Source organism: Hippocampus comes, unplaced genomic scaffold (genome assembly GCF_001891065.2).
Source record: "Hippocampus comes isolate QL1 unplaced genomic scaffold, H_comes_QL1_v1.1 scaffold174, whole genome shotgun sequence".
NCBI lineage: Eukaryota > Metazoa > Chordata > Actinopteri > Syngnathiformes > Syngnathidae > Hippocampus > Hippocampus comes.
In genome coordinates, this window is record NW_017805983.1 from 468,535 (window position 1) to 482,793 (window position 14,259).

At 42.5% G+C, this 14,259-nt stretch overlaps 1 protein-coding gene across 1 annotated transcript in view; it reads right to left on the reverse strand.

Annotated features, from left to right (window-relative positions):
* Positions 1-5,602: 5,602 nt before the first annotated feature.
* tfap2d (transcription factor AP-2 delta (activating enhancer binding protein 2 delta)) overlaps positions 5,603-14,259 on the reverse strand; it is an 11,892-nt gene continuing 3,235 nt past the window's right edge. Inside the window, exons 3-8 of the mRNA XM_019890637.1 lie at positions 11,933-11,993; positions 8,439-8,604; positions 7,002-7,120; positions 6,738-6,879; positions 6,325-6,438; positions 5,603-5,902 (exon numbers count right to left, since the gene is read on the reverse strand). Coding sequence (XP_019746196.1) covers positions 5,686-5,902; positions 6,325-6,438; positions 6,738-6,879; positions 7,002-7,120; positions 8,439-8,604; positions 11,933-11,993 — 819 coding nt within the window. The 3' untranslated portion in view covers positions 5,603-5,685. The remainder of the gene's footprint in view (positions 5,903-6,324; positions 6,439-6,737; positions 6,880-7,001; positions 7,121-8,438; positions 8,605-11,932; positions 11,994-14,259) is intronic.

Here is a 14,259-nt window from a genome sequence, read left to right on the forward strand (position 1 = left end):
ATCAAACACCTTCACGCTCTCATCCGCATTCTTCATAGGTCAGCATTTTTCATGTTCTGTGACCCCATTTTTCTGAAGATGTTCACCTGCTGTCCCCTTATATGGGCGATGTTATTGATAACCAAGTGATGGATTAACAATGCCCTATTCTTCCTCAAGGATCCTACCCTCCAATTATATTGAGTCATGATATTTTGGTAGTTTATATTTTTGTTGTTGTTGTTTAATTTGGAGGTGCTGCAAAGCTGTAGGATGCAAATAAAACTAAGCATCTTTTTTTTTTTAATCTCATTATAGAGTTGATGGCAAATGGCTGCTCCACACAGACTCTTGGCTCTAAAGGTTTCTTCTGTACAGGTGAGTTCACCCCCCCCCACACACACACACACACACACACACACACAAAAAATTGCTTCCATTGAGTCTCTTTTGGCGCATTGAAGTTTTAAACCTGGTCTGCTTGAGAAATGTACTCATGTTTCTTGGGTTTTGGCGCTATATCAAATTAATTGACATTATAATTTAAATGAATGAATAAATGCTGAGGCAGCATGGTGTGCAAATGGTCAAAATGCCTGCCTCACATTTCTGAAATTCAGGGTTCAAATATTCCTGTGTTTCCTGTGAGTCAATGCTTTTCTTTTAAAGTGTACACATTGAGTTCTTTGGCGACACTAAACTGGCAATTTGTGAATCGTTGTTTGTATACTACATGTGCCCTGCCTCTCGCACAAAGTCCGCCGGCATAGACTCCGGCTCATCCGTGACCATAAACGAAGACAAAATGAATGAATGAATGATGTTCGCCATCAGAGCAGGATAAAGAGAGGGCCCCCTTGACTACAATGTCAGTCACCCCCACTTTCACCTCTAAAACACCCCAATCCCCGCCCCCGTCCAATTTTCTAAATCTATAAATATGAATGCTTACCATTTAACAATATGTCTTAGTGTCTTTCTTGTATGTATGAGACAATAAATTAATCGCACGGATTAAGGACAAAAGGTGTTGCTGAGGTTAAGTGCCTGTCACGAGCTGAGTCTTAATTTTTTTTTTTTTTTTACATGAGCATTCCTGTATTGATTAGTTTAAATTATAAGTGAAGTGAAATATTGCTTTTAGGATGCATAGGGTCTAAATATGATTCTTTTTTTCTCTCGAGTATCTCACATGACCCTTGACTCTTAGAGCTCCTAATTCTGAACAACTTGATTAACTGAAACAAATGATTATTGTTTGATGTGGTGGAATGAAGGCGTTGTAATTCACTATTCAGTCCAACGCCCCTGTCACGTTTGTTTAAACGTGTATAAACTGCGCCATCTAGTGGTACAATAATATTCATGCAACCCTTTATATCGAGTGGCTTGTATTTCCTCGGTCTTCTTGCATTTAGGATCTTCTTCTTCTTTGTCTTCTTCTTGTCCAAAGGTTCATTCACTTATCTGTCTGAATATATTCAAAATGATATATCCAAAATATTGCATTTAATGTGGTGTTTATAGTTTAAAGCTGCATAATCTCGCGAGGTGTTAGGATCCGTTCTTGAACAATGCACTGTTTTTGTTTTTAAACAGAAGTGGTTCAGTCCTATGTAATGTGCCTTAGCTTGTTCGTTGTTAGATTGTGCTTTGAAGGCTTGATCTTACTTTAACATAAGCAGTTACACTTTATTGAGTCAAAACTAGGGGGAAAAAATCTTATGACACACAACCCAAACAAAAAAATGTCACACACAGTAAATACATACCTGTATGTTAATGGTGTGCCTTCTGCCATCTAGTGGAGGAGTATTTAATTGTACTGCCTACCACCAAGCGTCACTGGCATAGATAGTTGAACAGACGCATTTTTGTTGTACACTTGATGATCTCTCACGGGGCAGTTTTTGCGAATCACTGATTTAAAATATGCGTGCGTGCCTCACTGTAAAAGACTTACTTTATATGTGGGGCTGGGACTTGGCTGGAATGACTAGTTAGCTTTTGATATTTAATGCAAGAAAAAAAAACAACCAAGGCATCCTTTCGACATGAATGTTTTAGAAGCAAGGCTGTTGTCACCGTCTCTGAAATGACCTGCTGCCAAAGATTCATCCGTCTTTGTCTGGCTTTCTGTCAGACGTGCACACGCACAAAGAAGGCCCATATGACTGTTAGCAATGACAGATGTCCTGACAGTCTGGAGGTCTGGAGGCATGTTTGTGGTGCTATCCTGAAGGGCTTTGATACACGATGTATCAGCATACTTAACATATGCACACATGTCACAATAATACAACTCGTGGGCATTTTCGTTCCATTCATACCCCGTTCGCCACATTTGTATTTATTTTAACCTCAACTGGAGGTAAGTTTAAGGAGGTTTTCTTTGCACCCGTGCTGGCATTTTGTTGTAATTACGATCATAGTGTTGGATTATAAAGTAGCGACCGAGTGCAAATGAAACCGAAGTGTTGCAGTTCTTAATGTGGCCACGAGATGGCAGAAAAACACCACACGAGCAAGCAGCCAGTACGCTGGCAACGTCGCCTGAATTTTGCTCGAGTTATCGTTGCTTATCACGTCTTAAAAAACAATAATAACAAACGATATTAGTCAAAAGACAACTGCATTATGTGATAAAGTGCATTTTGCTGCAATCACTATTTTTTATTTTACGAACTAGTCGTGAATTGCATTCATCCTGATTCATTTTTAAAGTGAGTGTATTGACAGAATTTCAGGGACAGTTGTTTTTTAAATTTGTTTCCTGTCTGCCACCCATTTTGATCACACAGTTTATGATTCTTGTGTGGGTCAGCTGAGAAAATTCCTCCACCAAGACTATGTTGTTCTTCACACACACAAACACGCAACAGCATTTTGCTATAATATGTTGTATACTGTCTGCATCTTCATATTTGTTTCCTGATGTAAACAGGCACTACAGCAATACTCACAGGCATAGATTACTTATCCTCTGCGATGTAATACTCGTAACACTGCTGCACTGAGAAGCTCAGACTATCTCTATGTGCATAGAGTACATCCATATGTCTGTCAAGCTGTCCACAGGTGCCTAAAGGCATACAAAGCAAAATGACCGGCACAATATGCATTAAAGTGAGGCAGAAAATATGACAAAAAAACGGGTTCATGCCTTTAAAATCTGATCTTAAATGATCATTGCAAGTGTACCCATACCCCCTTAGATTCAATGATAAAAGGCTGCAAAATACGGGGAAAAAAATGCACATTTTAACTGACTGGGTGAGAATCTCAGCATCAAAAGGTTTATTGTTTTGTTTTGAATATAAGATATTGGGAACAAGGTGATCTAATGAGGAAAACCCCGCAAGCTATGAAGATGAGCTCTTCTGTACCTTCCTGTCATAGCCAAACAGCAACAAAGAAAACAAAGGGAAAGGTGAACAAACGCGCTCATTATTATGTCGATAACAAGATGAAAAAAAAATGCTAAACATACTTCCAACTGCGTTTTTTTTTTAATCATCAAATATTCATTTCATCATTTGGTTTAAAATGTCAACAAAATGTTAACATGTTAACTATAAAATAGGAAGTAATTAGTGCATTACAATAATGAAAGGAAGTAACTTTAAAAATATAATAAGTGCGTTTAACTAAACTTATACAATCAGACTTGTAAGTGCATTGTGCAAACGCACTTACACCTATATATAGGTGTGTGTGTTTGTTTGCAATACCCTTTATCCTGGCAAATGTTCCATGACACATGCCATTTTCCTAAAATTGTCCTTGAAGTATTGAAAAGTCAGTTGCTGTTTTCTGCGTAATCCTTCCTGACATATTGGTAGCAATGCGCAATCCAACAATAGCAGCCAACCTGTTGCTGTATGCCAATTGTACACCCACGGCGCACCTTTCCTTCACGTATCACCGTCTTCACCGATAGATCCCTTTCCCACCCAAAACTTGGCGAGATTGAGTGAATGTGACAAACCGGCGCGGGTGTCTCTGCGAACGTGACTGATGTTTGTATTTTAATGCCACGTCGTGAGCATGACCTCCTTTTTAAATGATGGGAATATTAACAAGTAAACACAATCTACAGAGGTGGGGTGGAGATGCCAGCAGTCAGCTGCTCTGCTCTCTATGTCATCACTTTGTTGTCTTGAAATTTATTGAAGCAGTTAAGTTGACAAAAGTCACTCAGCCTGAAAACAAACATGAGCGCGCATGTAAACAAAAGTGGCTTTTTGAACATGGCGGCGCCTCACCTCGCGTCACGGAGAAGAAAGCTAATGTCGGCATTGTAAACTAGCATGAATGAGTGAAACGTGTTTCCTTTGAACTCTGGCAGTTAATTTATATCGACTGCGGTTGTGAGTGTTTGTGCGCGCGAGCGTGTCTGTTTGCAAGTATCACACACCGAGGCCCAAGTAAATAATAGAACACATCGTAACTTGTATTTATTGAACACCAGCATTTTTCAAATGTAAGTTGAACATATATATCGTCGAAGTCCTACAAGAAAAGTAATTTAAATATTTATATACTGTATATCTTTACAAATGTTCATGGGTGAGTCGGAGAGCTTGCGTCGGCTAAACCTGCGTTTTTCGGAGAGTGTACAAAGATAGACATGGACATGCACAGGAAATAGTAATTGCTGAGTCACTGTTACAAAATGGCTGACTTGGACCCATCTCACACTTTACAAACCCCCCTCCCCCCCAAAACCCCACCCATAAAACATACATATTCACACACAAACGCACGTCACAGCGTAGCCTCGAGCTCAGGTTGTGACATTCACTGTGTTCTCACAAGAATTCAGTAAGAATTTGCGTTCTGAAACTCGCCAAGTAAAACTCTTGAAAAGATGACAAGCATAAATCCACAAACATTGCAGACACGCTGAGAAAAGGACACGCTTTATAAAACCTCAGATGTTGCCATCATTTCCAAGATTTTCATTTCAATACAAACCTACTAAATTCTCATGAGAACAGACCGTCGCATCATATCAGGCTCGCGTGTAAAAAACAGTCGACTATTCTCATCCGTTCACATGGTAAACACATTAGATGCCATGGCACTGATTGTGTATTTTGCGCCGTTGTGGTGTGAAAGTAGCCTTGTCCTGACCAGTCGGAACGGCATCCTTCATTTGCGGTAAACTGAGGACGGTTGGCGTGCAGTTCGCTTGTGTACGCCGCGCTTGACGTTGACCAGTGTGTTCACATACTCTAGATAAGGTAAGCAAGATGAGTGCATTTATTCTTTCAGAAGTGTGTATCAGACTGGTAGCCCTTTCTCAATCATCAGTACCCGCTAAGCAGCTCTCGGTTTCAAAAAGGCTGCTGACCCCTGTGTGAGATGAACTCGTTGAAAGTAAATTCTTGTGGTTTGATATTGTTGTAGCACATTCAAATGGCCTCAAATCCTTTCTTGTCTTTGTGTGTGTATGTATGTGTGTGTGTGTGTGTGCATTGTGCAATTACCAACCCTGTCTACCATGGCTCACTGATGTTAGAATGTCCATGTGCATCCTAATTCCAAAAATGAAAATATCAGCAAATAAATACATAACTAAAATAAACACACACACACACACACACACACACACACACACACACACACACACACACACACACACACACACACACACACACACACACACACAGCTCCAAGGCACGGGGGACCAGGCGGGTGGGACTACTCAGTCTTTTCAGTTTTCCCGTCTTTGCTCTGGGGTTCAGCTGCTTTGCGGAGCTGCGACTTTTCCGAGCCGCTGTTAATCAGTTGGTCGGTTGTGGCGCTCGTTTTGCCGCTCGAGTTTTTGTCCAGGTAGTTGAGCATCTCACTCAGGACTGTTTGGAAAGTGCTGAGAGCGGCGCAAACAGCAGGTGTACCAAAACCGTGTGTGATTAGACTGTTGGGAAGAAGAGGACAAAGCAAGCGTAAGAATGGTTCAAAAGTAACGGCGAGAAACGTATTAAATTACATGAAAGTTATTTTTTTTTAAATCCTTGCAAGGGATGGGTTAAGCCTCTTCAAGCAGCTGAATGCTGTGCTGACATTTGAGTTCAGTTGTGCTATGTCCCTTACCGGCATCGTTATGTAGTTAGTTGGACTTTGCTAAAACTTTCTCTGGAGGCTAACTCCATACATGACCTTTCTGCTAAGAGACCGCTGGTGCCCCCCCTCGCCTCCCCCCACCCTACTGTTCCCCTAATGTAACAATTTGCAGCGCTGCCACATTTGGAAATGCCAAGCGGCTCTGTGGAGACCAAACAAGCACGCCAGTAGTTTACTCTCGTTGATGCTTGAATTTGAATTTTGCGCCAAGGTTACCTGAAGTGTGTCAGGTGTCTCTGGATGTCCAGATCCAGGATGGGTGTCGGTCTGGAAGAGCCCAAAGGAGAACGATCTTGACTCAACAAGTCCTGGAACTCCTTACAGATTTGCCTAACACAAAGAAAAGGAATTAATTCGGGATCGCCATCCGCCAAAGATGCTACTCTTATGGTTTTATTGGGGGGGCGGGGGGGGGGATTTATTAACAATGATGGCTTGGACACAACTCTCCAAATCTTGACTTTGAAATGAGATCAACGGGAGTGATGTTCAGGACCACAGACTTCCTTTCTGATCTGATACCGAGTAAAAATTACGTGGAGCAACTTGACAGCAGAAACGGTGTTTGTATGCCTTTGAGTAAGCACTTCAAGGAGGTGTTTTTGGATGTCGTGTGCGTGTCTTCTCACTTTGTGGCCAAAACCATTTTCTTTCGTGCGCTGTTTTCTTTCGACTCATTGTGCTGTCGGGCTAAATGTTCGCCCACCGCCTTGCTGGGAAATTCGGTCTCACAGGTGTAGCCAAAGTCTCTTGCCAGGTGGAGCGCTTCTCCTGCATACACACATCACAGACTGTTGAGAGGGATGCGGACCAAAAAAAAGGGAAGGATGGAAAAAAAAAAACAAACAAAAAAAAAACGGCATTCTAAATTGAAAACATCAAAAGTAACTCACCCTCTACCAGGGAGGTGAGCAGTGTGACATTGGCAGCTTTCCTCCGACCCGCCGGCAGGTTGAGGCCGAGGCGGTCTAATTTCTCCCGAAGACATCGCCCGCCGTTCTTTGACTTGGCTCTGCGGAACAGTCGGCAAATCTCGCGTCACATATTTTCAGAATATTTGGCTTTCCTGTTTCTTGGGAATTGTTCCAAAATACAATTTGCCTGTGCTGGAAAGAGTCCAGTCCACACAAAGCGAGATATCGACAAGATTTCATTTTATTCTTCTGACAACACCGTTCCAGTAAATGAAAGCCCGAATAAATTAAATACGTGTCAGCTCGCATAGAACCGTCACTTCTTTAATCAAGCACATTTGCATATTTAATGCGCTTTCAGGTTGTAATTCCCCTTGAGTTTCTCGGATTTGAGTCTGCGCATTTCTTCTTTGGTTGAATTTATACTATTTTCGATCCATGTCATTTTCATGATCACGTCCCACGTGGAAATGTGACAATATACATTGCTGACTTCTCATTACGCTTACGTTAAGACGAGAACTTGATGAGCGTTTGAGGGAGGGATCGGTGGGCTTTGAACTGAATTTTGTCAAGCTACGCTCATTTCCAAACACAGCTTCGTCTTACATAATGACACGTGTAAGCAAAACACATGTCCAATGATCATGTCAAGGAGCCGTGTAAAATGTCTGCCTTTTACACGAGTAGTTTTCATCTCGTTTTACTTTCTGCAGACTGAATGTTTATGATTGTTGTCGTAGTTTTTGTTTCTGATCTTTCAGTTACCTTATTTGACCACTCTTGTAATTCTCTCTCCATCTTTGCCTGTCTCTCCACCTTATCAATAATACAGCCGATCCTCTGGTTCGTCTAATCCTTGCATGCTTTGGCTCCGACTCACCAATAGTCTTTGCGGACGCAGCTCCAACGGCATATCCTCTCTTTTATCTGAGCTCTACAAAGACTCGTGTAGCGCTCTTCATTGTTCATCAGATGGATTAACATTTAGAAAGTGCTCCGCAATCTCCCGCAATTACCACGGCTGCTAAAACTCAACATAATTGAAGTGCAATGGGTCAGCGGCGTACGTGTCTGGAAAGTAGATGTATGTCCAGGAAATGTGTAGTCAGAAACTTTACCCTGCGCCATACTTTGGTTGTGTCAAACTACATACCCAATCCTGTTTTCAACAACCGGTGTATTAGTAAGAGCAGAAACCAGAAGTCGTTGGCGTTCATTTTTGACTTGACACCGTCAATGTTTATTACGATGGTGGTGTCAAACTTCATTGAGTCTTACTGACGTGTATTTATTATTATTGTCTCATTCTCATGAGCTTCAGTGCAAGTGTACCTATAAGTGGTGTGTCGAGTCCCCCCGAAAAGTCATACGGCTGTCACATCTATCTTTTTTTTTTTTTTTTTAAATACGAACCTGCGCAGTATTCCACCCAGAAGAGAGGCGTTGAGGCATTCCGGTGGTGACAGTCTTCGTTTCACCTCTGCGATGGTGACTTTGTACTTGGAGGTGGAGCTGAGTAGTGACAGTCGACCTGGTACTGAGCAGAACAGATCTGTCGGATTCACCACACAAGTTCCCCCTGCACGGAAAAGCAAGACAATTTGTTAGAGCAAAAAATAGCACAAAAACTTTTTTCTTTTTTTTTTTTTTTTTTTTTTTTAAAACTGGCTAAGGAGATATAAGTGCCATCATACAGGTCAAGGTCACCAAGAGGTACTTTGGCCATAATGCAGTCTGCATCCTCTTTGTAGTGTCGCTGTTCCAGTCCTGTGTCTCTGTCCTCATTTTCCTCAATGTGGATTTTCTGTGCCACGAGCAGCTTCTGTTCAAAATTGAAAAGATAGAAACAGTCACAAGTGAGTTAAGTGTTTGAGAGATAATAGCTTTTATTTTAAAGAAACACAGAAACCCCTGAGAATAAATAGCAAGTCCTACTGTGTAAAAAGCCCGCACAAAAAATTTTTTTTTTTTTTTTTTTTTTTTTTTTTTTTAGAACTGTGACAGGAAGCAGAATTGATTTAGTTTCACTGCTCCTCAAAAACAATGCAGGACAAGAAAGTGGTAATTATAAATGTGCTTCACTTGGCAAATGGGCTAATTATTCGCAGTTACGTATCTGAATGATAATAATGCAATTCATTACAATAGTTGAAAAGTAAAATATTGCTTCAGTCTGTTTAGGGGAAAAAAAAGGTATTTGGTTTAATCATGACACATAGAATAACATACAGTACACTAAGTGCTGCATGTAATATTCAAACGAACCGTTGCATCAAAAATGCATGCAACATAAGACTCGATGAATTTGCTGTTTAATTGTTTGTGAGAGAAAAGGATTGTTCTTGGTGCCTAGCGAATATCTTCCCTTTTCTCATCCATGCAGTCTCTCACTCACTTCTCGTCATGTAAATAAAGGCTCTGGAGTTTTCATTGCATGATGTGGTTGAGCTTGAAACTAATATTTGTACGTCGCAGCCGTCTGCTTTAATCCAAACAAAAGCCTCTTTTTTATCACCTTCCAGCCACCACCGAGTTGACTAAGTTGTGCCTGCAAAAGCGTGAATAAATCATTCTCGTGAAGGCTCTTACGCATTATTAACTGCATCTGAATGAGTCTCATTGCTTTCCTCCTGGAAAATATTGACTGCTCGAGCTGAGGAGGCCCATTATTAATAAACTTTCACTTAAACTAACGTGCCAAGCAGCTGAAACGCAAGGTCGCTGTCTGATCTACTGTGGGCTATATTCTATTATTCTATTATTCATCTGCCTCATTATCAAATCCAACAGTGGGGTGTGTCGCTTTGTTATCAGGCCGTGATGTGATGGAAACGGAGGAAAAGATGCCATTTAGGCCAAACGGAACAAGGCTGCAGGCGAAGATGCCCAAGCCAGTCTTTTTTTTGGGGGGGGCCGGGGGGGGGCAACATGGACACATTTGGCCACCAACTAAGGCTTTCTAACCTACATTTTAGCTCTGAAAATGTATTATTCACCATCAGCACAAATGCACCAGACCGCGTTACTTTCCTTGCCGCAGGAAGGCAGCTGAGGTTTTTCAAAACACAACGGTCCTTTATTTCAGCACCTGGACAGCGACGACCCCGACTGCGACTGCGCACCGGCTTGTCCGATTCCTCTGTAGCAATATGTGACCTGTCTGTCAGATTCACGCGCCCTGACAGGTGCGCGCGCCTTGAAAGCCTCGGGTTCACATCGTATTAATCCCCCTAAAAATGTTTTGATACAAAGTAGTTTGTATTTTATGTTGCCAAGGGCAATCGAAACGAGCTATTGCTGCTAGTGCAGCGAGTGGAGCGTGCGGGCCCAGAGGCGATAACGGTATTTAAGCAACGGAGAGTAGCCTCGGGCTGCGGCGCGAGCGGCGGGCGGGATCACACGCGGAATCAAGCGCCTGTTTTTAAACCAGTTTGCCGAAAATTAAAGAAAAAGAACACGGGCCAAATGTCATTCTTCTCATAGTTTAACAACAATGTTTACAGCTTCTAACAAGCCGGCGCGACTTGCTTGACAGCGCGCAAAGTGAAAGCGTGCGCCTTGTGATGTCATACTCGGAACCGGAAGTGGGGCTCGGAGGGTGATTAAAAGCGCAGACGACTCTTCGGAAAAGCGGGCGCCTTTCTTGACTGGTTTTCTTCTGAAGGCGTGAAGGGGGTGGGGGGGCGAGTTATGTGAATATTCATGCCTGCAAAGCCGCAGTCAGAAAGAACAACATTAATATGATCTCGGCTGAATCCGGGGCCCCGCTCCTCATTAGCATATCAAAGCGTGCGCCCGAGGCGAGAGAAGCTATCGATACAGGAGTGCGAGCTAAAGCAAAGATTATTGGTTGTGATGGTTGCGGCGGCTGAGCTCAGGGCCAAATACTGCGCACCATTAACCGAATGTGATAGCGGAGGGATTCCCGCGTCAATCCGAGAGAAAAGCCCCAACACCTAAGAAGGCCTGATGAAAAATTAAACTGGAGACACGCAGCTTTCCTCTCCGTTTGGAAAAGCACAACGGTCTGACTCTCTCCCTGGCAGACACACACACTCGCGCGCTGCGTTTTAAAAAGGAAACCAAACCAAACCAGTGGACTGTTTAACCCCCTCGTCTTCCCAAGAACACGTCCAGACAAAATCAACTTTTCTGTGATAAATTCGATTCAGTGGAAAACATGACATCTGTATAATAACAAACAACTCAATCTTACAACCCAAATAAAATTGTGCATTTGCTTCGGATTAAAAAACAACAACCAACATAAACCCATCTGATGCATTGATTAGTTTCAACTTCAAATCTGATTCGATGCAATACGAGAGCAGTTTATAAATCATTTCCAGGAGGGCCAAGCTGAATAATCATATTTTTATTATGGAATCACGCAACCGCTACAATAAACATTTTTAAATGAACACATTTAATTTTGTCAATAGGAAAAAAGAACATTACTGTACTTGAAAATATAACTGTTTTTTTTTATTGGGTCTCATTAGGTCATAATGCAGATTTTATATAGCGAGTGATGTGATTTTTTTTTTAATCTACAAAGCATTGGTATTTTAAGATAGTCGTAAATGACATCACAAAATCTATATTCTGCCACGTGCTCTGCACATTGGCGGCATAGATAAATACACGATCCACACATGACATAAAGGGGCTCATCGGCCAAGAAGGTGTGGAGTAAGTGATTTCAAAACCGGAAATGGGAAGCAGCGTGTATCCGCGCGGTTACAAGTGATGTGTGCAACACGCTGACAGCACGCGAACGGGGTGTTCCGGCGTGTTTGTCTGGTTGCTCTCTTGTCTAGTCTTGTCGTGTCAGAACGTGAGTGTTCACGGCCCGGGGTAGACAACACTGCAACACAACACAACAGAGAAGTGGAAGTGGGGTTTACCTCTGCGGATGACGCCCCCTTGGCCGTTGAGCACGAGCCCACACTGCGCTTCCACGGAGCCCTGTGGAGACAGGCGCTCATTAGCACGAGCGAGATGCTCAAAATCACTTTGCCCGCTTTGTTGTTGCCTTGCTCGGGGACAACAGGTGGACTGCGTGCGTGCGCACTTTACCAACAACACATACGCCAAAGCCATACAATGCCATGAAAAATATTTTTTCGAACGTTTCCCCGTCCATTTTGATGTATCTATAATTTCACTATTTACCATTTGTCATAAAGCTTTTGGATGAAGCATAATATGTTGCTGGAGTATTTTTTTTTCATCTTTAGGGCCAGGGGACAGAGTCAAAAATTAGCTCCATTTTTGGGCAGTAGAAATCGGAGACAATCAGTGCAGAAAGGCAATTACACATTACAGCGAATGAGAGAAAATTATAATTTCATACTAATTGCATCCCAATATTAACCTAATTAAAGTTGGCTATTAAATGACTTGCCGTTTAAATTTGCAACGGCTATACAAATGTGCATCCTCCATAATGTATTGTCAAGTAGACCTGTGTGCTCATTGGCGCACTGTAATCAGTGAGGTGAGCTTTTTATATTAGTTACAATATATAGGATATGAATTTAAAAAATATCTGCATCTCCAACCTGTTGTAGCTTTGCTGGCTGACAGTGCATGCGTGAGCGCCGCCATTTTAGTCCAGATCAGCACTATCAACGGTGTCATCGAGAAAGAACAACACGCTGTTTTTATTCCGAAACACTTAATCCCCCCCGTGCGAGCCTCAAGGCCTGAGCCTACGCCGATTATAATAAAGTGGGGAAAAGCGAGCTTGTTGTCGTTCGTCTTTTGGAAGGGGGGTACGAAGGCTATACATATAACCAGCTCCTGCTTCTGTTTCTTTTTCTTCCGTTGCGAGGCTAAAGTGATTATAAAATCAATATACAAAACGCAGAGGTCTTGCATGAATTAGCTTTGTGGCGGGGGAAAGGTGTGGCAGTCGCTTTTGTTCAGCATGAAAATCTCTTTAAGGCGCTCAAAAGATGACAGTGGGCTCGACGGAACCATAGGCGCATCTGTTCCGTTCACGCCTTGTGCCAGCTCCGGTTCACGGAACCTTTGCTTTCTTTCTTTTTTATTTTTTCCCCCCGATGGAGAAGTAAAACGGCGCTGGTTTTATGCCATCTCAGTCAATATAAGCTTTTGGTTTTCAACAAAGGAAGAAAAACGGGGAGCAATTTGAAAAGAAAGATACAGAAATATGTCACAAAAAACATGTCATACCAATCCGAAAATATTTTTAAATGCTGCTGCAAATGTAAAAATATACAAGATACATATTTTGGTCACCGTCAGATTCATATAAATTGTATATACAGAGAGAGAGAGAGGGAGAGAAAGAGAAAATTCCCATAAATTCTGATCGGAACTTATCACATTTAAATAACAACCCAACGAAGACTCAATGATATTTCCATCTTTAGTTAAAAATAAAATTGAAAATACATTCTGGAATTCAAATTCCGAAATTGGTGAACACACTTAACGCGGCCGACATTATTTGGTGAGGTGTTTAACTCGAAGCTTGTTGAAATCAGATCAGATGTTGCTGCATAAGTAACAAAGTTGATTGACGTTAAGTCCGTAATTGGATAAACTACGGTGCTTTATGGTGCTCGAGCAGGGTATTGTGTCCTCAACCGCGATCCCTTAATCCGCCCTTGACCGCAGAATAGAGAAACTAGCCGCCTTTCTTTGCCTCAACAGCTAGCCGGACACACACACACACACGCACACACACACACACACACACACACACACACACACTCGCGCGCACTCACTCACTCACACGCACACACAATTTTCATCTCGACTACTACTTTACATCCAAAAGAATTATGTAAAATCTGGGTCACGTGTGCGCGTGGTAAAATAAAGGGCGGATTTGACGAGGATTGTATAGACTGCCAGTCAATTAACCTTTGGAAAAAAACAGACGCCTGGCTTTCAGAGGCGCGGCCCCGTGCAGACTTGACATTTACTTGTTGTACGGTCACGTTCGGTTCGGCTTCCCCTCCTCACTTGCTGGCAAGCAAATGATCTCGAGATGATATGCAGCATTATTCCCTTTCCTCCACAGACCTGCTCACTGGCTTGCAAAGAACCGAAGGGCCCGGCACAGTCAGCAGACTGGCAGACATCTGGCGCCCTCCTTCCCACTCATATTTGGGGAATTATGGTTGCAGTGGAGGTGGGGGCTGGTGCCAATAGTAGGCCAGTGGGGCACAGGGCTAGGATGGGGAGGGGGGGGGGGGGG